General features: G+C 38.5%; 1 protein-coding gene and 1 long non-coding RNA gene across 5 annotated transcripts in view; one reads left to right on the forward strand and one right to left on the reverse strand.

Moving 5' to 3' along the window:
* The window catches only part of LONP2 (lon peptidase 2, peroxisomal), a 114,595-nt gene that overhangs the window by 65,868 nt on the left and 25,762 nt on the right, over positions 1-22,965 (reverse strand). For all 4 annotated transcript variants that reach the window (XR_012154484.2, XR_012154483.2, XM_073307718.2 and 1 more), the window contains exons 8-9: positions 15,877-16,018; positions 1,313-1,463 (exon numbers count right to left, since the gene is read on the reverse strand). Coding sequence is in view for 2 of the 4 variants with exons in the window: in XM_073307718.2 (XP_073163819.1) it covers positions 1,313-1,463; positions 15,877-16,018 (293 nt within the window). In the remaining 2 variants the exon portion in view is untranslated. The remainder of the gene's footprint in view (positions 1-1,312; positions 1,464-15,876; positions 16,019-22,965) is intronic.
* On the forward strand, positions 1,434-6,135 carry LOC140896245 (uncharacterized). Its single transcript, XR_013634497.1, has 5 exons — positions 1,434-2,147; positions 2,403-2,467; positions 3,816-3,846; positions 4,597-4,658; positions 6,098-6,135. It is a non-coding gene; the product is annotated as an uncharacterized LOC140896245 (long non-coding RNA).

Consider the following 22,965-nt stretch of genomic DNA (forward strand, 5'->3'; position numbering starts at 1 on the left):
TTAACAAAGTAAGGAGCTAGTTTACTGAATTATATTCAAAATCACTCTCAAACTCAAATAATCCCAGGAGTCAAGGTGAATTGTTTGTCCAGCTAGACAGTTGTTTTAAATTTCCAAAGCATACTCTGTAAAAATTGCTGATTTTTGCTTAGATCAGGCCTTGGATTGAGAGACTCCAAAGGTTTGGTTTCTGCCATGCCAGATGGAATGAACAATCAATGAAAGCAGAAAATGCTTCTGAAGTATATTATGGGGAAACTTCACATCTGTCCGTATACTCTATAGTTACTCTGCTGATAATACGAGAACAATCATTTATTTATTTACTATGATCATCCAGGGCATAATTTTGAAAAAAGCCTCTAATTTCACAGGCACAGTCAATTACAGGTGTAACTATGTTTACACAGTATGTTTATGGAATATGTTATGTTATATACAACAAACATAACTGAATCAGATATCTGATTTTTGGTTACAAGTAGCTCTTACAACATTCAAGTTTGGCAGCTGGATACCAGAATTATCTTCATTCAAACCTACAAGATTTCAGATGCAAAATCAGATCCCAATCCTGCAAACATGCACGTGTGAGAGTTTACTCACCCAAACAATTCTACTGGGATTTATATGAGTAAAGTTATGCACATATGAATTTGCTGGATTGAGGTCTTAGAGAGTAAACTGAGACTCTCTTGAAAATTGGCTCTGTATTGTCACGTAAAAAGTATCAGAATGTAAAACGTAACAAAAATAAAACCACCAAGAGATTCCTTTCCCCACAAGAATTAGCGGGCACTCAGGAGGAGCTTTTTCTGTGTAGATCAGTGCACATTTCAATGTAGTATCTAGCTGTACACATCCACAGATCTGTGGCCAGCTAGAATTTAATGGATGTCACTATGATTTCTGCAGTGGCCATTCAACATGGATAGAACTCCAATCTTCCTGCTGCAAAGCAAAAACTCTCTCTTGTGAAGAAACTATTAGCTGACAGCAGGATAGGACAGATACACATCAATCCATTCATTAAAGTTCTTCACAGACTGTACAGTACTGCATCTGTCACAAACTATGTCACCTACTTAGGCCTAGATTTTCAAAAGTGAAACCTTGAACATCCCCCACACTGAAAATCAGGACCTCTGACAGAGTCTCAAGATGGACACCCAAAAATGGAGGCAATCAAATTAATTAGTTGCTGTAGAAAGTCTTGGCAACGGATTCTAATTTTCTGTGGTGCTAGTCTTACAAGAGTACATTTTTTTGAAGGGAAAAAGCAATCATTTTAGTCAAAGCACTTAAGTGTTACCTGGAACCTGAATGACCTCCATTCTGTCCAACAGAGCTGGTGGGATGGTAGCAGTAGTGTTGGCTGTGGCTATAAAAAGGACTTGGGACAGGTCAAAGGCTACATTTAAGTAGTGATCGGTGAAGCTATGATTTTGTTCTGGATCCAAGACCTTAAAAAGAGTGAACACAAAAATAATGCGGTTGCTTCATTTCAAAAAACAAAACACTACCACATATATGCTTTTATTTATCTATCTATCTCCTATGTGCTATTCATACTGAAAGCATGCTTTCCCATTGTATGTGTGTCAGATTTGCCTGAGTAAGGCATGCAGTACCAGGCCCTAAATGTAATTCCTGATCTCTGACATCCTGCTCATCTGTTTTAGTTATTTACTACGAGATTCTATACTGCATGGGAAAAAACTGCAACAGAAATCCCTTAATAAAACTTGTGTTTAATTTAGAGTATTGACAGCAGACAAACACCACAAACTACTGAAAGGTGAACTCTGTACAGTACAGACTGTGTATTATGATTGCCAAAGCCTTCTAAACTCATCCAATTTACTTCAGCTCAGTTCCACTGGAGTTGCTAGAAACATTTCAAAATTAACTTATTTAAAATCTCTTATATTAGAGCTTTTATATGCATTACTCTTCATATTCCTGTATGGTCAACCCTGCCTTTTTTAAACGGTTATATAATCCTCAACCATTTTCTTAAAGTTCATGCTGATTCTGCCTGCAGGCTTCATATTACACAATGCCAGCAACAGCATCAAGCATTCCAGTGAACAAGGCTCTGGTGAGGCCACTGACACCAGAAATTAAGAACTGCCTTCAGTCTTCAGGTTAGTATTCCTCTCATGAGACTGCACATATTATGCAAATCACTGTAATCCACCTAATACCACAGCCAAGGGATTACCTTTCAAGTTATACTCTGAAGAAGTGAAGGGTTCCACATACTGTTATTCAGAGTATTTATAATGTCTGAAATATTTATACCGGCAGAACAAAGACTCCTCTTAAAATCTCTGCTTGTAGAGAAGCCTCCCCTCAAGAAATGTAACAAAATATAGACTCTTTTTTCATTGTTTTTAAAGAAATGAAGACGTCTTGATTTCTCCACATCTATCACTCAGCCTAAATATAGAGGAACACTCCAGCAGTTAAGTCCTTTTTTCCTACAGAAATTCACTATCAAGTTAAAGTTCACTGTATCAGGAATTGTCATTTGCACTTAAAATTAATTCAAAAATAGTCAGTCAGTTTATAGTATGAAAGTTAAGTGGGATCCTCTCTATTTCAAAAGTCTTAACCTAGAATTAAGCTTTAAAGAACATACCATTTGCTTATGGCAAAAAGCTTGAGACTGCTCTAGTTTTTTTCCTAATATGCCAATATTAAAAAACTTGGAAATTCAAATTTAATCTCCCACATCACATTTAAATAAATGAAAATTCCACACATTCAAAAGTGTACAAATGCGAAGTTAAAATCATCCAAAGAATATTAACTCAACTCGTTACGTGGTCAGCCTTCCATCTTCTCTTCTTCCTTTTATAACACTTTTGTCAATTTATTTTCTGATCAATCAATTTTTAGTTTAGACTTTTTCCCCCCTCTTTAAACCAGTTTCAAGATGTGCTCAGGTTATGGCCAGGACATCATAAATTTTGCAACCCCCCTGATACAGTAACCATACTGCCATTAGCCTCCCAGTTTTCTGCATTTTTTTGCCCCTGGGCTACCAAAAAAAGCACAAATCATTGGTTTTGTAACTGGTTTCATAAATCTTCCCTGTGACAGATATGGCAATTTCTTGCAATATCCTGGATAAGCCTTATTGAATTAAGTTATATCTTACTGTATTAAGTGAATGTATCACTGTGGACCAGGGATTGTATGTAATTCCATGGGCGGCCGGGGGGGGGGGGGGGGGGAGTTTGCGGGGGGACGTATAATTAGACAAATTCATTCAGGCTGTAAAACCTCTGAAGGGGCACCACCATTTGGAGAGACTTGCATATAGTGGTTCGAACTGGATACCCTAGAGACCAGCAGACAACAAAAGCACTTTTGGATAAATAACCTGGGTTTAAATTACCAAGAGCCTTTGCTCTGATCTAGCAAACAGACAGGACCTTCTGTCAAAGGGCAGGGCCCCAATCCACAGGGAAAGACTGGAAGGACTGACACCAACCAAAGCCCTAGTGGAGGTGTTTTCTCTGTAATGCTTTTACCTTAAGAATAAATATGCTCGCTTAGAAAGAGTTGTGTGGAATTTTGTTTAATAACTAAGTAAAACTGCTTTCAATATGCTACTTGTCTGTTCAGGAATTTTTAAAATCAGATGGACCATAAAAAAAGATCACTGTCTGGCACCAGCGCTGGATGATTTACGAATAAGGCATTGGGACCAAATTCTCTGATGGTATAAATGGGAAACAATGCTGACATCAGTGGAATTTTGCCCATTTGCACTAGAAAATAATTTGGCTTTCTATATTTTACAGTCACTGACGACATGAACTTGTTGATGACCAGGTAAGATTGTCTCAGTTTGTGATCATGCTCAAGGTGGTGCTCTGATGTAAAGTTAAGGGTGTTTGGATAAACTCAACAATACATTTGTACTTTTTGAATAAATTTGGGGGGCTGTAAAGTAGAATTCTTACTTTTCTTACAAAGTTGTTTGGATGATGTAAGGGACAGATTCTTTCAACCTTAACTTTAGGTTAATAATGGTTTTTCCCCAGGGAATTTCTTTTAAAAAATATTTCAGAATTACTCTCTGCACAGACTTCCTGTACTGTTTTCAAGCCATTCGGAGACTGTGATGATCCTTGCAAACTAACCAGGGGCTGTGGCAGAGCACAGATCATGCCCTCTCCCCTCCTGTGGCGTTCCATAAGGGAGAGGCTCCCCGCACCCATAAATACATGTTTCCCCAATTCAGATTTTATAGCATACATGGAAATGGCTGGTAATAGCTAGCTACCTATTTACATATCAAGGCCCTCAAAATTTCTAATTTAACACTCCAGAGTAGAAATTTTATGCCTGCTTCAGAGAGTCTTTATAAAGCTTTTGTATTACATATTCTTCCACACAGAAATTTCAAACATATTACATTTTATAGACAATGGAAGTTAATTTAACAGAAATTCACTAACTTGTCTTGTATATCCCCATTACTAGAGTCCCATAGGATTGGCCTTTTTTGTAAAATGGAAAATACTGATGGATGACCATGAATTCTAATGACTAAACCTTGTATGTCCCCTCTGTTGGTAGCATGGAAGGAAGCAAAAACCACGTAAGTCCTGTGGAAGCAGTGCAAGGGATCTACATGAATGGTAGGGGCAAATAATGAAGAAAAGTACTCTACTATACTTTACTTCTCCAAATACTTGTCACCAAAGTACTCTTCACAAACTCTGTGTAGCTCATGGGTTACTTGAAAAAAAGGCTCAAGGATAGCATGGAGTAGAGGCAGGTTAAAGAAGCCCTACCAGCAATGTTTCTATTGCAAGGTAGCCCAGATTCAAAAGAAAATGGATATCAGTTAATGCTGCTCAAAACGGCATTAACTTCCTCTCTGCATTGTGTGATCCTCCATCAGAGGGGTCACAGAACAGCCACAACCCAGGTTAACAGAAGCTGATCCAATAAAAGATATCACCTCACCCACCTTGTGTCTCATATCCTGGGACCAACACTACTACAACAACACTGCTAAATTAAAATGGAAGTTCCACACCAATTCTCAGCTAATCAAAATTAGCACCAGCGCAGTAAGCAATAACAGAATGTCACTTATGTTCAAGTGGGCAATTGGAGAACTATTTGAGAGCAAAAGACAATTAACTTCTTGCTGGTTTAAGGCTCTCATTTCTACATGCTAATATTGGTATGTCCAGAAATTCTAGACTACCAGTACCTACAGAAAATATTTTATTGTACATTCAATGTTCTCAACATGCACAGTATTAAGATACAATAAGCACGAGCTGCACTCCTTATTTCGGCCTAATTACAATTAAAAGGGCATTCTCAACTGGAAATCAAAGGAATTTAAAAAATAACCCCGGGGGGGGGAGAAGGGGTGCGCGCGGCGCATGGCATGCCCAGGACAGCCACGCTCTGCTCCCAGTTCTGCTCCAGCCCTGGCCCCAGCCCCAACTGCAGCTCCCCTCCCAGCCTCAGCCCCTGGTGCCAGCTTAGCATTGCAGATGCCCAGTTTTCAATCTGAAATTCAGGTCAGAAAGAGGCCTGGCAATGTCCAGTCAACACTGCTGACCGGACACTAAAAGTCCGGTTACTCACAGTAACTGGCCTCTGCTGCTTGGGGGCAGGAAGAGCAACAGCATCTGGAGAACCACTCAGGGATGGCTCCAGCAAGAGAGGTACTGCCGGTTCTCCCATCCTGCCCCAAGCACAGCTCCCCCTCCCCTGTCCTGCCCCACTCACCCCCAACCCACAGAGCACAGCTTGCCCTCCCCCATCCTGCCCCACTCACCTCCCCCAGCCCTGGAGCATGGCTCCCCCACTCACCCCCCACCCTACTCACCTCCCCACCTTGGCTTCTGGGGGGCATGGACCAGGTAAGGGGGAGACATGATAGAAAAAGTTTGGGGAACACTGTTGTATAATCACATTTTTATTATTCAAAGTGCTTTTCTTTCCCTTGTTGCTGTGAGAAAGATCCACACAAACAGTAGGCATCCCTCCTATAGGAAAAACCATGAAACTGTTTCAAATACACAAATAAACTATTTTCTCTGATCTCTTTCAGTTACAGTTACTTTGGAGGTTACTCATCACAATAGCAGGTAAATAGTTTTGAAGACAGAAGTTTGATTTTTAAGTCAGTGGCTGTTTAGTCAGGCAAAAATACTCCTAAAATTTAAAGAATGAAAGAGCAAGGCCAGTGTTTACAAAATGAACATGAAAAGTCTGGAAAATGGCTCCATTTAACCAATACCATATGTACTAAAGGTTTATGTAGTGTATGTGGTTCTGTTACAAATGTGTTTAGTACCCCTAAAGTTGCATGTGTTTGGTCTTACCAAAGGCTCATTTACTATCCTATGTATGATTTTGGTTTGATCGAAAAACAACTAAGCCAGCAAGCTCATTGATTTGACTACATCATGTATACTGAGCTTATATATTCAGATGACCTGAAATCAGCCTCTTCTGAATATTGTGACTGCAAAAATACATGTGAACCCCCACAACTTTTACGTATGAGTAGGCATTTGCACACCAAATTCAGGTAGCGTGATGTTCATTTACCCAATTCAGGTAACTAGATGTTCAACTACCCAATCTGTACGCTTTAAAATAGGCACACATATTCCTGTGAAAATGTGTCTCACGGTATTTAAATTAGATACAGTATAGATAAGTCATTGCCATGTAGTGAGTAACTCTGACAAGGAAAACCACAATAATTTACTGCTGTTGTGAAAGAAAAACTAAAAGGTTTAAATAATGAAGTGTTGGCTTCCTGTTGCTAGTATTTGTACTTAAGAATGTTAGTTGAAATTCTTGCAAGTATTTTAGCTCTCATTTGAGTAATTTATTAAACAAATACAGTATTTACAAGGATCACAGCACTATGAATATGCTGTCCTCCGTTTTTGAATTGTCTCTGAAATTAAAAGTCCATACATATGGCAATAATCCACATCTGCTTCCTACCCCACACCTGTCTACCACCTTCATTCCATCCTTCTCTCTTAAATTACTGTGCTTTTTCTTGCCACATGATAAATTACCAATGGTATGTTGACATGAAAAGTTCTCACGTTACACATAATGGAACCTATGCAATTCCTGAGCAATTGCGTACTGCTGTCAAGATAATTTATCCTTCGCATTATGGCATGAATACATCCCTTGTCCTAGCCATTTGAATTATAGCTATGAACAGTGTTTTGTAATATTTAAAAAAATTACAATCTGTACACTTGTCAGGAAACTGACTGAATAAAAACAAACATGCAGAATTAACTTTCATTATAATAAATCCTTTGCACTTTTTGAAAAAAAAAATTTTTGTGATCGAAAGCTTTCGATCACAAAGAATCAGTCAAGGTGCATTTTTATCTCACTGTAAAAGCAAAACAGCTAAGAGCAGATGTAAAATGGAGCTATTTCAGTTGATGTCGTTTGATTAGTAAGGAACTCCAGATTTCAAATCCTACACAGGGTCTGGATAAGTATCTGAAAATTTACAATGACGATGTAATAAAATGCAATTAATATATTCCTTTTAAAAGGTGATGTCTGATTATTAAAAGTATACTTGAAAAATATACTTGAGTCCTAAAGGCAAGGCTGTGACTCACCGAACATTTCCTCTCAATAGATATTGTTCACCACTATATCATTAGATCATTCAGACGCTTCCTACTTAAGTGCTCTCCTCAGCAGAGACCTGTTGTCATCATTTATCCTCTCCTTTACTCATTGAGACAGAGGCCTTCAAGAATCATAGCTAGCCAACTGCACTGAGCATTAATTCAATCATCCTGGTTACATATGAATACCTATTATCACATTCATATTTTAAAGCCTGGAGACATATATAATCATACAAAATAATGTGAACAAAGCTTCGGCAGATTTTCTCCAAAGAAAACAAGTATCAAGAGATACCACAAACAGAATTAATCTTTTGCTGAAAGCCTAGTCTTGTTCCTTTTTAGTAAAACTGTTCTGTCAACACTTCCACTGACAGCACACAGACAAAATCATTTTGTTTCACTAACTGAGACAAAATAGAGCTGATCTTTTCTGGCAGTTTTTATTAAAGTTTAACTATAAACTTTTCAAAAGGGCCTCAAATCCATCCCCTAACTTTCAACACGCTCATTTATGCATGCAAGCAGCATTTGCATACAATTTAGAACTGTGCACACAAACTGGCCACATCTTTGAAGCATACATCATACATTTCTGAAAATGTTAAACCCATTGGATTTTGAAAGCACAATATTCTTACTGGCATATGCAGCAAGTTAAAAGCTCTGGGAACGCTCCGCAAGTTTTATTTACTGGATTTTAAAATTCATTCAATTGTACACATCAATCCTTCTTCCCTTTTTCTTCACATCCCTTGTCTAACCACATCTCCTATGGAACCCATTTTTTAGGGCTATGTTGCTGGCTAATATGTTATTTATTGATATATGTGAAATGGTAATAACATATTTTTAAATATGTCCAGACAATATGATTGGATACATTTAACTGAAATTGTAACAGAAAAAAGAATCTGTTACATGTATGAAATTCTGAATGATCTGATAGAATTTTAGTTTTTCATAAGAGCAAACATCTCTCCCTAGACTCGTAACTCTTTTCTTTGCCATCCTAGATATTTCTAAGGTGGAAAATACTCTTATTTGGACACTATTCCAACCACTTTCCAAAGTAAACAAAGGTGCACTTCAACAATTTGCCTTTATCTAACATAGGAAGGTTAGAATTTTTCAAAAAATTAGGTTGAATATATCATTTTATGAAAAACAACACTTGAGGAGCAAAAATATCTTGGTAATTTCCACAGAGCATTCACATGCATACAAAGCTTTCTCTGTACAAAATATTTTATTACCATGAAATCCAGAGGTAAGTCCCATGGATGTTTAATTGCCTGCCTATAATGCTTGGTCTTATTTCACTTCCCTACAAACGCATACTAACAAGCACTTGGATCCATTTCTATTTTCCCCAGCTTTCAACAGAGGTCATCTAAATTTAGAATAAATGTTCCCTTGTTGACGAACAGTAACTGGAAGTAAGAAGACATTCTGTTTCGCTTAAGCAATAACTCCACAGAAGCACCAGGACAAAAATATATCCAACTTTGCCTCCAAACTTGTGGGGTGGGACACATTTATTCTTGAGTTTAGCAACTGTACTGGTACCATTCAGGATTATCACCATTAAAATACACCTAAACACATTAAGACCTTTTTCCCATGCCATTTAAGATTAATAATGGAAGCTAGTCAGCATAAAGGTGTGGTTTGAATAACAGATGTGCCACTCAGCTAATGACTTGCGGTCATTATTTTCCTACAAAATAGCCACATTTGTTCAATGCAAATGGAAATGCCAACAAGTACAACCACCAAAGCAGATTAAAATTTTTTCGTATCTTGAGGTCCGAGCTCCCCAGTAGGGGAAGTGGAGGACCAGCTTCAAGATGTTTAGGCAGCGGTACCAACTAGGTTTTGGAATAATGAGGCAAGCAGGTTTTGGTAACCTTAGTAACAATACTGATGTCATTTAAAGAAAGATGCTGTTATGGTTCAAATCACCTTAGAAGGCAGCAAAAGTAGTGACGAGAAGCAAGACAGCTGGGAAATGAGCTGAAGAAAAGATAGCTAAGACCTTGTAATGGGTTTGTATCAAGAAATACAGACTCATTAAACTATTCATTTTACCTGGATGTCAAGGTGGAACAATCAGTTAGATTTGATATTATATTCAGTGTCTAAAAGGCTGATTAAACACTGAACTAAAACAAATTTAGTCAGGATATATTCGGATCTTTCAATATAGGAGACCCAAAAACTTTACAAACTATGGGATAGATCCTCGGCTAGTGTAAAGTATTGCAGCATCATTCAAACCAATGGCACTAAGGCAATTTACACCATGAGAAGATCTGGCTCAGTAAGCTCGAAGTACAAATTCCTTCAAGCCCGACTGGACTGCCCAACATTACAGAGGTAAAATATGCAAAATGCTTAATAGTGTATAAAAACACTACCCAGTAATCTAAGATAGGAAATGAAGAATACTCTAACTGAGACTGCAAGGGGAAGTTACAGGTAGAATAAAATTAACCAAATTAGAATTCAGGTACAACTTTGGAGATAGCACCCATACTCTTGAGAAAATCATCATACTTTTTATATTTCATCCAGAAGATGGTACTTCCAGATTACAGATGCTGAGCCACTGCTTCAGTATTGACTAAAGAGGATTTACTAAGTGGCACATTTTCCACTTCCACCCCTTATTGCAATACTTAGATTTTCCTAGGACATCTCTCATCCTTACATTGACCGGACTAAGCTGGGCTGGGCCTAAAGTCTGAAGATATGATTGCAGAAGTATTCGAAAAGGCAGACGCTCGTTTTGATTATTACCAATGTGCTAAGTAGCTTCCATTTGTAGGTTTTAAACAGATTTCCTCCTCTTACTTTTTAAAGCTCATTGCCATGTAAGGCCAGTAGTTTCATCATACTTGGAGGCTTTCTATGCATTTCAGGAATGGGTACTTGATAGCTAAAGAACTATTTAATTAAATGATCGTGCATTGTTTGGACTTCTTTCAAAATTATTTAATAAGAGAATATGAAATTATTTTAGGCACACAGATTGCAAATTAATTTGAACTAAACGTAACACCACAAAAGAGGACTAAAACACTGGCTTGCACTCATTCTGAATCTCAAGGGACTGGTTGACAGTCTCAAAAAAGGAGTCATTTTTATCATGTATAAGGTTAAGATTTCACCATGGTTATTTTTAATAAAAATGTCATGGCCAGGTTGCAGGCAATAAACAAAAATTCACAGAAGCCCACAATCTGACTTTTACTAAAATTATGCGGGGGGGAACTGACAGCCCCAGCCCCTTCTGCAGCCGTGGGGGCTGAAGCTGAAAAAGTCACAGAGGTTTGTTGAAGTAATGGAATCCACGACCTCCATGATTAAATTGTATCCTTTATCATGTATAATGGGGAAAAACAAAATCAAATTTAATTTGTAGAAAGCCATGCACTAAAGGGACAACTGCCATAGAATAACACTTGGTTTAAATAGTATCTTTCATGCTTAAAGTATCCCCTAGTGCTAAGCAATGAGTTAAAAAAAATGATTGCAGCGACTCTGTAGGCAAATGGAACAATGATTGCGCACTTAATAATAGTGCACACAAAGCCATAGTAAGTACAATCTTGATGAGAAAGGATGTTGATTAGTATACTAGGATAAGGTTGTGTACTCCAATCGAGGCCTCACTACCGCCCCGTAGAGCGGGACAATTGCCTCCCATGTCTTAAACACAAGACTCCTGTTAAATACACCCCAGAATGATATTAGCCTTTTTTCACAACTGCATCACATTGTTGACTGACATTCAATTTGTGATCCTCTATTACCCCGAATCCTTTTCGGCAGTACTGCCACCTAGCCAGTTATTTCCCATTTTGTAGTTGTGCATTTGATTTTTTCCTTCCCAACTGAAGTATTTTGCACTTGTCTTTTCTGAATTTCACCTTGCTGATTTCAGACCAAATCTCCACGTTGTCAAGGTCATTTTGAATTCTAATCCTGTCCTCCAAAGTGCTTAAAGTTCCTACTAGCTTGGTCTCATCCACAAATTTTACAAACGCACTCTCCACTCCATTATCCAAATCAGTAATGAAAATATTCAATAGTACCAGACCCAGGACTGATCCCTGTGGGAAACCACCAGATATGCCCTCCCAGTTTGATAGCAAAGCACTAATAACTACTCGGAGTATGGTCTTTCAACTAGTTGTGCACTCACCTTACAGTAAATCCACCTATACCATACTTATGTAGTTTGCTTATAAGAATGTAATGTGGGACTGTCTCAAAAGCCTTACTAAAAATCAAGATATATCTTTTGCTTTCCCCTCTCCATGAATAAGACTGAGTTTGTCACGGAAGTCATGGATTCCGTGACTTTCCAGGACCTCAAGGACTTCTGCAGCCAGCCCCTGGGCCAGCCACACCCTCCTCCCGCAGCAGGAGTTTGGGTGTGGGAGGGGACTCAGGGCTGGGAGGGTTGGCATGCAGGAGGGGGTGAGGGCTCTGGGTGGTGCTTACCTTGGGGCCCCCACCGGCAACATCCCTCACCTCCTATGCAGGGGCATGGCTAGGCAGTTCTGTGCACTGCTTCCACCCGAAGGCACTGCCCCCGCAGCTCCCATTTGCTCCCAGCCAATGGGACCTGCGGAGACAGCGCTCAGGGTAGAGTTGGCACACAGAGCCGTCTGACCATGCCTCCGCCTCCACCATGCTGCAGGGCCATGTTGATGAAATGAAAATTGATGCACTGCCGCCACTCACCGAGCACTCGCAGTGCCCCCCCGCCCAAAAACAAAAAACAAAAAAAAAAATTTAGTCAGGGGTATATAGTACAAGTCATGGACAGGTCACGGGCCATAATTTTTTGTTTACTGCCCATGACTTTTACTAAAAATACCTGTGACTAAAACATAGCCCTATCCATGAGGCCAGTAACCAGAGAAGGAAATTAGGTTGATTTGGCATGATTTGTTCTTTACACATCCATGCTGGCTATTTCTTATATTCCTATTAATCTCTTGGTGTTTAAAAAATAATTGTTTAATAATTTATTCCAGTATCTTTCCAGGTTTCAAAAGTTAGGCTGACTGAACTATAATTCCCTGGGTCCTCTTTGTTCTTCTTTTTAAAGACAGAAAATATGCTTACTCTTCTTCAGTCCTCTGGGACCTCAGTCATCCTCCAGGAGTTCCATAACTGCTAAGAACAAAATTTAGTCATGGAGATCATGGATTCTGTGACTTTAATGAACCTCTGTGACTTTTGCATCAGCCCCCAATGGCAGGAGCTGGAGTTCCTCCACACCCCCACCCCAGGAGGCAGGGCTCAGGCTGTCAGTCACTCTGCCCCCCTGGAGTTCAGACTTCAGTACCCCCAGCAGTCAGCACACCCCTCTCCTGCATTAATTTTTAGTAAAAGTCAGGTTGCAGGCTTCCGTGATTTTTTGCTTATTGCCTGTGACACGTCCGTGAGTTTTACTAAAAATATCTGTGACAAAATCTTAACCTCAATAATTGCTAACGGTTCTGAGATTGCTTCAGCTAGTTCCTTAAGTACCCTAGGATGACTTTAATCAGATCCTGCAAAGTTTCCAGTTTTGTAGGACTCCTTTTTGATATTCAGGTCACTAAAGAGCTCCTGATAGAGCCATATTGGCCTCTTACTATTCTCCCGGTCTTTTCTTTGCATCAGGATGGTTTGCAGTTCCTCCTTTAATATTGTCTCCTTGAGAAGCTGCCAGCTCCCTCCTCCTGAAGTACTTTTTCCTTTAGAGTTTCTTCCCATGGGACCTTACCCCCAGTTCTCTGCGCTTGTTTAAGTCTGTTTTTTAAGTCTATTGTTCTTATTCTAACGCTCACTTTCCTTAGAAATTCATCATTTCACCTTCAGCCCCCAACTACAACCTCTCCAGTGAATCATCAAGGATCTACAACCATCCTGAAGGACTATCCCTCACTCTCACAGATCTTGGGAGACAGGCCAGTCCTCACTTACAGACAGCCCCCCAACCTGAAGCAAACACACAACAAAAACACTAACCCAGGAACCGATCCTTGCAATAAAGCCCGTTGCCAACTCTGTCCACATATCTATTCAAGGGACACCATCATAGGACCTAATCACATCAGCCACACTATCAGAGGCTTGTTCACCTGCACATCTACCAATGTGATATATGCCATCATGAGCCAGCAATGCCCCTCTGCCATGTACAATGTCCAAACCGGACAGTCTCTATGCAAAAGAATAAATGGACACAAATCAGACGTCAAGAATTATAACATTCAAAAACCAGTCGGAGAACACTTCAAACTCCCTGGACACTCAACTATAGACCTAAAAGTGGAAATTCTTCAACAAAAAAACCTTCAAAAACAGACTCCAATGAGAAACTGCAGAACTGGAATTAATTTTCAAACTGGACACCATTAAATTAGGCTTGAATAAAGACTGGGAGTGGATGAGTCATTACACAAAGTAAAACTATTTCCCCTTGCTAATTCTCCCCCTACTGTTACTCACACCTTCTTGTCAACTGTTTGAAATGGGCCATCCTGATTATCACTACAAATTTTTTTTTGCTCCTGCTGATAATAGCCCACCTTAAATCGATAAGCCTCGTTAGAGTTGGTATGGCAACCCCCATTTTTTCATGTTCTCGGTATATATATATATATCTTCCTACTGTATTTTCCACTGCATGCATCTGATGAAGTGGGTTTTAGCTCACGAAAGCTTACGCTCAAATAATTTTGTTAGTCTCTAAGGTGCCACAAGTACTCCTCATTCTTTTTGCTGATACAGACTAACTGGGCTACCACTCTGAAACCTATCATTTCATGATCACTTTCACCCAAACTGCCTTCCACCTTCAGCTTGGCTCCAATTCCTCCCTGTTGGTCAGAATCATGTCTAAAATGGCTGCCTCCCTAATTACTTCCTCCACTTGTGAAACAAAACGGTGTCCCCAATACATTCCAAGAACTTACTGGAAATGTTATGTTTTGCTGTATTACCTTTACAACAGATGTCTGGGTAATTGAAGTCCCCATTACTCCCAGGTCTTGTGTTTTGGATATTTCTGTTGCTTGTTCTAGAAATGCCTCATCCACCTCCCTTTCCTGATTTAGTGGACTGTAGTAGACCCCTACCATGATGTCACCCCTATTTTTACCCCTTTTACTCAGAAACTTTCAAACGGTCTGCCTCTCACTGCCTTCTGGACTTCAGAACAGGTGTACATATTCTAGATGTATAATGCAACACCTCCTCCCTTTTTAGCCTTTGTCCTAAACAAGCTATACCCCTCTATACCAACTTTCCAGTCATGAAACTTATCCCACTAAGTCTCTGTGATGCCATTAAGTAAACATTTAGCTCATGGACTAATACTAATTTCTTCCTGTTTACTCCCTATTGATGAGGCTTAATCCATTACTGTTAGTGAAGCACAGAGATCATTGGATTAACAAAAAAGTGCAAAGTGTTTGTATCTAATCAGACGTTCACTACAAAAATACTGATTTAAAATGTAACAATGATAGTGTAAGTACTTATGTGACGCTCCCTGTACTAGGTCATGTACTTTGCTGTAGTATTAGCTTGTACCAGTGAAAGCTTAAAAATAAAATAAAATTAAAAAAAAGACTAAATCCCAGGGAAAACCTTAAAAAAAAAATCCAGTTATATCTAGATTTAACTACCAACACATATGCTGGTTGGTCTGCAGGGGTTCACCACATCTGCTAATAATCTTAAATCAATTAAAAAAGATCTGTGTGGTTAAAGACTTATGTCATCTAGTGTACGAGTATCCTTAACAGAATCTATTTTGGTACAATTAAAATGTCTGACTTTTTATTAAAGTTTAAAACACTATGTTGAGCATGCGTAAAAAGGCCATTGTGAAGTCTGCAAGAGGACTAAAAGTTTAAACAAAGATCACTGTCCTTATAAGTATTTTAGAAGACATGCAGCCAGTAGAGTTTGCACTATGTATGAGACACTGCAAAAGATCCGATTATCATCAACTTCACTGACTAGCAGTACACAAAACCATCAACTCAGCCTGTCTTTTACTCAGTACAAGCCCCACTATGCCTTCACCAAACTAACACTTTCTTCCTGAGAAATTCTGCTAATCTGAAATTAATCAATCTTTGGAATGTACAGTATGTGACAGTGAGAATAAGATGATCCCATATCTTACCTCAAGCAAAGCAGCTGCAGGATCTCCTTGCAGGCTCTTTCCCAGTTTGTCAACCTCATCTAATAGAAACACTGGATTGTTAACCCCAACAGTCTTCAAACCATTGATTATTCGACCAGGCATACTGCCAACATAGGTGCGCCTGTGTGAAACAAGCAGAAAAAAAAAAAAATCAGAAGCAGAAGACATCAGGCATGAAAACAACAAACCTAAAACCCAAAGAAACAAATCTGGAAAAAAGCAGCCTTATCATAATACTTGTGTAAAAACCAGTCTCTCTCATGCTTCCATTGTTGAATATACAACTTAATTAATGTAACTGATTAAAGAATGATATTCTAACCCCAATTCCTTACTGAAATATTTGTTCCAGGCAGAGTAAAGCACACCTAAAATCCACATAGTGCATGATCACAATAAATGGTTGCAAGCAAGGTTTGGGATTTTTTAAAACCCTTTGGCCAACTAGAAACATAGATTTTTGAACTCTGCATCATTTTTATACTTTTAACAGCAGTGGTACTAGTATCCTAACTGTGACATACAGTATTAATAAATTTGGGCATAATTCTATGAATGTTGGATTCCATGAAGCCTATGTTAGGTAGCCATGTGTCCTAATTGGAACCCACAAACAGAGGTTTTTCATTGAATAACTTTTTTAAAAACACCTTATAGTTGATTTTGTCATATTTGAACAAAACAGAAAAAATTAACTTAGCAAAGCATGCATGGAATGAAAAAGTACCTATCCAAATTTGTTTAGGAAATTTGTTTGTTTTACAGTGTGTGGGGGGAACTATATATATTTTACACATAAGCAATCATCATATCCTAAGTTTATCACAGTCTTTCTGCTTGTGCCATAAAACAAACAAAATACTGATGGCTCAGAAGAAACCGATACATGATGTGCTACACTACAGGAGCTATCTCATGACCCTCACAAAGCAGATTTGCAGGACAGGTCTAAATGCTTGGCCCATATAATCTGTATTAAACTAGCCAGAACAAAACAGGAAGAGCTTTGGAAAGATGAATCCTAAAAACCATGGGAAGGGTTTTAAAACTACTAAAGCGGACTTTAAATCATTGAATCCCACAGTAAATATCACCACACCCTGTAATAATGATATGGTTTTATATTAAATTTGTCTGTTGAAGGAGAGGGCATGATTCTATAATTGTTTAAGTGATATTTACATTTAACTTTATAAAGTTATGACAAATTTGCTGTTATGCTCTAGGGCTCAACAACTACTGAATACATTCAGCCTCCTTAACCTTAGGAAAAATAGCAAACTAGGTAAACTGAGACAAACCTAACTATCAAGAGCTGTGGTGAGAAAAGATGAAGGTGGAAGCATCTGTAAAACAACTTATGGCAAGTCCAGCAATATCAGCATCTTGCAAGGTGCAGTTTCAGTGGCTGTCTTGATAACCCAACATCCTTCCAAGGAGAAATCAGAAAAAACAAGCCAAAAAATTCTTACATCTAAAGAAAAAAACTATTGTTGGAAAATTTTTAAGTTGTAACCCTTCAAAAAGTTGCATCAGGTAATCAGTGTGTAGAAATAAAGCTACCATAGATGGAGATGGGGAATTGCCTTGGTTCCTACTAAAATGGGGTACTCAAGATACAAGAAGGGTGAAATGGGCAATGTAGGCATCATGAGATTTTCAAGGTTCAAATGTAGAAGCAACTTTGTTAGGCACAGGTCTCGATTCAGCAAAGAATTTAAACATATGCTTAAATCCCATGGAATTGGAGCTTAATCGTTAGAGTTGGACAAGAGCATGGGTAAGTAGGAAGAAATTACAGTTCCAAACAGTATCATAACTTTTTCACAGCTATCACCCTTCCTTTCCCGCTCTTCTCTCCCTCATCCCTTGTACTGTAACAAATTTTAAATACAGCAAATCGAGTTAATTAAATTCAACACAGCTGTTTAATCAGTGGATTAAATTCTAACTTAAAATGTGCATGCATTTATTTACATAATTTGATACGCTAACATGAAAGACAGATTAAATTTACAGCCTGAATTTAACAGGTACATGGATATCAATTTTCCCTTTACATCTGTAACAGCTTTCCTTGGAGAAAATTAGATTGTCCATAGCCCTGTGCTACAAAGTGCCATTGTATAGGTGGGCACTACCCAATTTTATTATTGAATTAACCTGACAGACTCAAGACCCACAATACTGACAAGTAATGCTAGTTTTGCAAGAGGTTAATAAATACCATACAAAGGCAGATCTGTATGAGAGCATTAGAGACACTAAATACAACGTGGCAGGAGGAACAACAGCTTAATAATATGATAACCATGTGTCTGAATGTCTTATACTGAAATTCCCGATCACTTAAGAATCTAAATTGCTTCCAAGTTTCAATATTCAAAAATTAGTGACTGGCACAATTAACTGTTAATAACAAAACCTTGAACATTTAAGATGTTTTGAACTACTTATTTCTGCCACACAATAGAAGTATGATTTCCTTTGCTGTGCAAAAGCACAACTGAAGCTTCATTAAGACTCCTTTTTGTGGTGTTGTTCCCCCCCCCCCCCATCAGTAACAAAGCAGTCCATGCAAATTAAAATTTAAGAAAAGCAGCAGCTTTATAAACATTGCCCAAACTCTAGAGGTTGATACAGAAAATAGAATAAAAAAACGGGAGTCTTCGAAAGAACAAAAACAGGGACCAAGTGTCCTCACCACAAGCCTAGAAAGTCAGCTGACAACAGCTTCTTCTAAAGACCTCTACTGTAGAAAAACCACATGCTCCCTCATATGGCTCTTGTTAGGTTAGGCTAATACACTTTAAAACAGACTTTCAACTTGGTTTAGGTCCTGTCCACACTAGTATCAGAATTTCACTAGCAATAAACTTATTTAAACATAGCTATTGCTAGAGGGATTATAACAGATTCCCTCATGAATGGGCATAGAAATTACGCTGGTTGAACTATAGTACTATATGGTGCTAAACATTTTAAAAAACCTGATAATTTAAAAAAAAAATGTTTCTACTATGTCTTCAGTTCTCTTTTTAATAAGGAAGTTTGCATCAAAAGTAAGCAACAAACTTTTACATATGGAGTAGATGAGTGGTAAAAGCCAAGGACAGATGGAGGATGTCTGATAAAGCAGTTCTGTTTTTGTACTGAAATGTTGACTTCATTTTGAGAATGCAGAACAGTAGTGGCTACTCATAGCCTAATGAAAAAAAGGATTCACATGAACTCCAGCTGCAAGCATGTAATCAGTGATTAAATTGTAAAAGCTGGGCGTTTCCAGATTACCGCATTTGTACATCACATGGAACTGCACGCCCATCGAAACACCACCCATGACACAGTGCTTTTCCTGTTGAATAGATCATTCAGTATACACCTTCCTCCCACCTAGAAGATGAGTGGCAAAATATATTGATTGCTATTTTTGGTAGCCCTTGTTTGCAAACAAAACAAAAATGATATTAAATCAAATCTATTTACAAGCTTTTATTCACTAGGAGTAGGAGAGGTAACAAGCACTAACAGTACACCTACATACTGCTACGTTAATGAAAAGTTCTCTTTAATGGTGTAGAAAGGAGCCATTAGATGGCATCAAGGCCCGATTCATCATGAATGACTTGGGCTTGCTCTCAGAGAACCTTGTCTCTTTTTGCACCGACATTATCCCATGTACTGTCTATTTCAAAGAAAAGCATCTCCCTCTCTCCTACCACCCCTTCACCTCTTTTCTCCCCTCTTCTTTTACCTCCATATTTCTGTCTGATAGTATTCATTACATAAATCTGTAATTATGTTTATGATAATTAAAGAATCTTTGAGACAGTTTGCAGGAAAAAGTTATATCATACAATTGTATTGTGTGTCCCTGTCGTAAATATAAAGGGAAGGGTAAACACCTTTAAAATCCCTCCTGGCCAGAGGAAAAATCCTCTCACCTGTAAAGGGTTAAGAAGCTAGGCACCTGACCAAACCTCGCTGGCACCTGACCAAAATGACCAATGAGGAGACAAAATACTTTCAAAAGCTGGGAAGAGGGAGAAAAACAAAGGGTCTGGTGTCTGTCTGTATGATGCTTTTGCCGGAGACAGAACAGGAATGGAGTCTTAGAACTTAGTAAGTAATCTAGCTAGATATGCGTTAGATTAGGATTTCTTTAAATGGCTGAGAAATTAAGCTGTGCTGAATAGAATGAATATTCCTGTCTGTGTGTCTTTTTGTAACTTAAGGTTTTGCCTAGAGGGATTCTCTGTTTTGAATCTAATTACCCTGTAAGGTATTTACCATCCTGATTTTACAGAGGTGATTCTTTTTACTTCTATTAAAATCCTTCTTTTCAGAAACTGAATGCTTTTTCATTGTTCTTAAGATCTAAGGGTTTGGGTCTGTGTTCACCTATGCAAATTGGTGAGATTTTTTACCAAACCTTCTCCCGGAAGTGGGGTGCAAGGGTTGGGAGGATTTTGGGGGGAAAGACGTTCCCGAACAACGCTTTCCTAATAAAAATAAACCCAGATAAACATTTGGTGGTGGCAGTGGAAGTCCAAGGGCAAAGGGTAAAATAATTTGTAGCTTGGGGAAGTTTTAACCTAAGCTGGTAAAAGTAAGCTTAGGAGGTTTTCATGCAGGTCCCCACATCTGTACCCTAGAGTTCAGAGTGAGGAAGGAACGTTGACAGTCCCCAGTTCTTTAAACTGGATCCTTACGGACTCAGCCCTTTACTGGCGCACAGGCCCACTGAAGGCGTCACACAGATGCATGAATTCACTTGTGAAGCTTCTATTGTGGAACCAGGGCTTACTTACATAAAGAACTTTGTAGAAACAATCTGTGGATGCAGAAAAACAAATCTGTAATAGATGCAAACCCTTCACTGAAACACAGAACAACTATAGTAAGACTCAATAAAAGCCATGAAAATTCAAAGGCAAAATTACAAACATTTCAGTCTTAATTCATCCTGTTGTGTACAAGCATCCCAGCACATCCTGATCCTAACATTACACAATACTGCAAGAGTAGTCAGAAGAGTTAAGAAGGGAGGGATAAATCTGGCTACTGACTAAGTGAGCGCAACTTACATTGAGTTTAACTGGCATAACAGAATATATTTGGTCCTTAAGTTCTGTATTTCCTTGTTCACTGAAGAATTATCTGAATCTTTTGCTAATATCTCAAAGATAACTTGCTCTTTTTTTCTGATGCAATACACTGGTAGCCAAAGAGTTTTCAATCAATTTAAAAAAATATTTCTAGTTAGGCAATTTTCTGTGCAGATATAAATATTTCAAAACATGCATTTCCAAGGATAGTATTTTAACAAAGCCTTTATAAAAATGCTGATGACCCAAACATTTTAGCTTAAACTTGTGTTACATGCCATTAATGTACAACACTAGTATTCATGTTTTAAAATGGATGAGATGGGAAGTCTAAAATAAAACTGGTAAAACTATGAAGAACTACTGGTAACTAAAGGAAGTTACTAATGTCTTCATTTTAGATAATTATGTAAGCAGAGCACTCATCTGGAAACCTAGCAGGCAGATAGAAGTCCTACCACCTATTCTCTGTTGAAAAGCACGTTCATTAGCATAGATGCATGCTTCTTTAAGAAATGTTTGACACCCTCTAGTGATTCCAGTTTGAATAGCAACACATGACACAATTTAAATTGTGTATGTTAATGGGTAATGTTTTAATGTTCACATCACTAGAAATACTTGAATTATTAAATGCAAACTATTGCAGAGCTTTGTATTGATGTAAGGGGACAAGTTCTCTCCATCTTCCATTAATGCCCGAGAGATTTTGCAATATAGACAGATGCTACAAAGGTCAGATTTTACCGAACTGTCACAGAAAACACTCGTCTGTTGCAACCTAAAAAACTGCATCTGTGTGTATGAAACATCCACAGCTCCCTCTTTTCACTGACTGCTGGATCCAATTGTGGCTCCTTCTCCAAGAGGTTTAAAAGAGCCCCTTTAAAGTCAGAAACTCAAATACACACTCTTGGAAACGTACATAATTGTTACTTGCCAATTAACTCCTATGGAGACTTGTATATTTCCTATTTAATGCTCTGCTCCAATGATGTATATAATGGACAGAGTAGTTGTGTTCATCTTTAAAGGTCATGCAAATGATGTTGGCAAACAGCGTAAGTGTCAGACCATTTTACTGACATGCTTTCTAAAAAGAAATAGAACTCAGTTTGCTTCCCAGCAATTATTGCACAAACAGCAGGGAAAACAGCCGCACTTATTAGTTATCTCCAACAGAAAGCTGTCCACAGATTAAAACATACACAACACTGCCCGTTAAATATATTCTCTTCTGAATTTCTAGACACTGTGTACATTTTCACCAGGAAATACCATTCCAGGATGTTTTTTCACGTTTCATCAGAAACAAGCGAAATGATTAAAATAATGAAGACAGGCTATGCTTCTAAACCAAAGAAAAAATTAATAGTCAAAAGTTGTTAAGAAGATCGAAAGGATTCTGGCTCCTCCCAAAAAAGTGTGAAAAAAGTTTTTGGATATGTTAAGCTCAAATACATCCCTGAATAAAATGTTGTCTTTTGAAAAGGAAGAGTAGAACACTCATGAGTATGAGGATACTGCCAACAAGGTATTTTCAATGCCCTCACCATCCTTGCAACATAGCTGCAGTAACCCAATTCCAGTCCTTCCATCAGGTCTTCAGCATCAACTTCATTGGACAATGTGTGTGCCTTTTTATGTTTGTGTAAGAAACAGTTCCTTACTGTAACTGTGGTTCTTCAAGATGTGATTCAGACATATAATCCATTTGGATGTGTGCGCACCCAACGCGCCAAAGCTGAAGACTTTTGCCTAGCAGTACAGGTGGTGTTCACACCTCATGGCTGTGGCCCCTCCCCTGACTATAAGAGGCAGTGCCTTTAGTTCCAAAAGCCCATGAGAGGAGACTCCGATACAGAGGGGATGGAGGGTACGTTGTGGAATACACGTCTGCATCACATCTCAAAGAACAACAGTTACAATAAGTAACCATTTCTTCTTCTTCGAGCAGATG

This window comes from Lepidochelys kempii, chromosome 12 (assembly GCF_965140285.1).
Source record: "Lepidochelys kempii isolate rLepKem1 chromosome 12, rLepKem1.hap1, whole genome shotgun sequence".
NCBI lineage: Eukaryota > Metazoa > Chordata > Testudines > Cheloniidae > Lepidochelys > Lepidochelys kempii.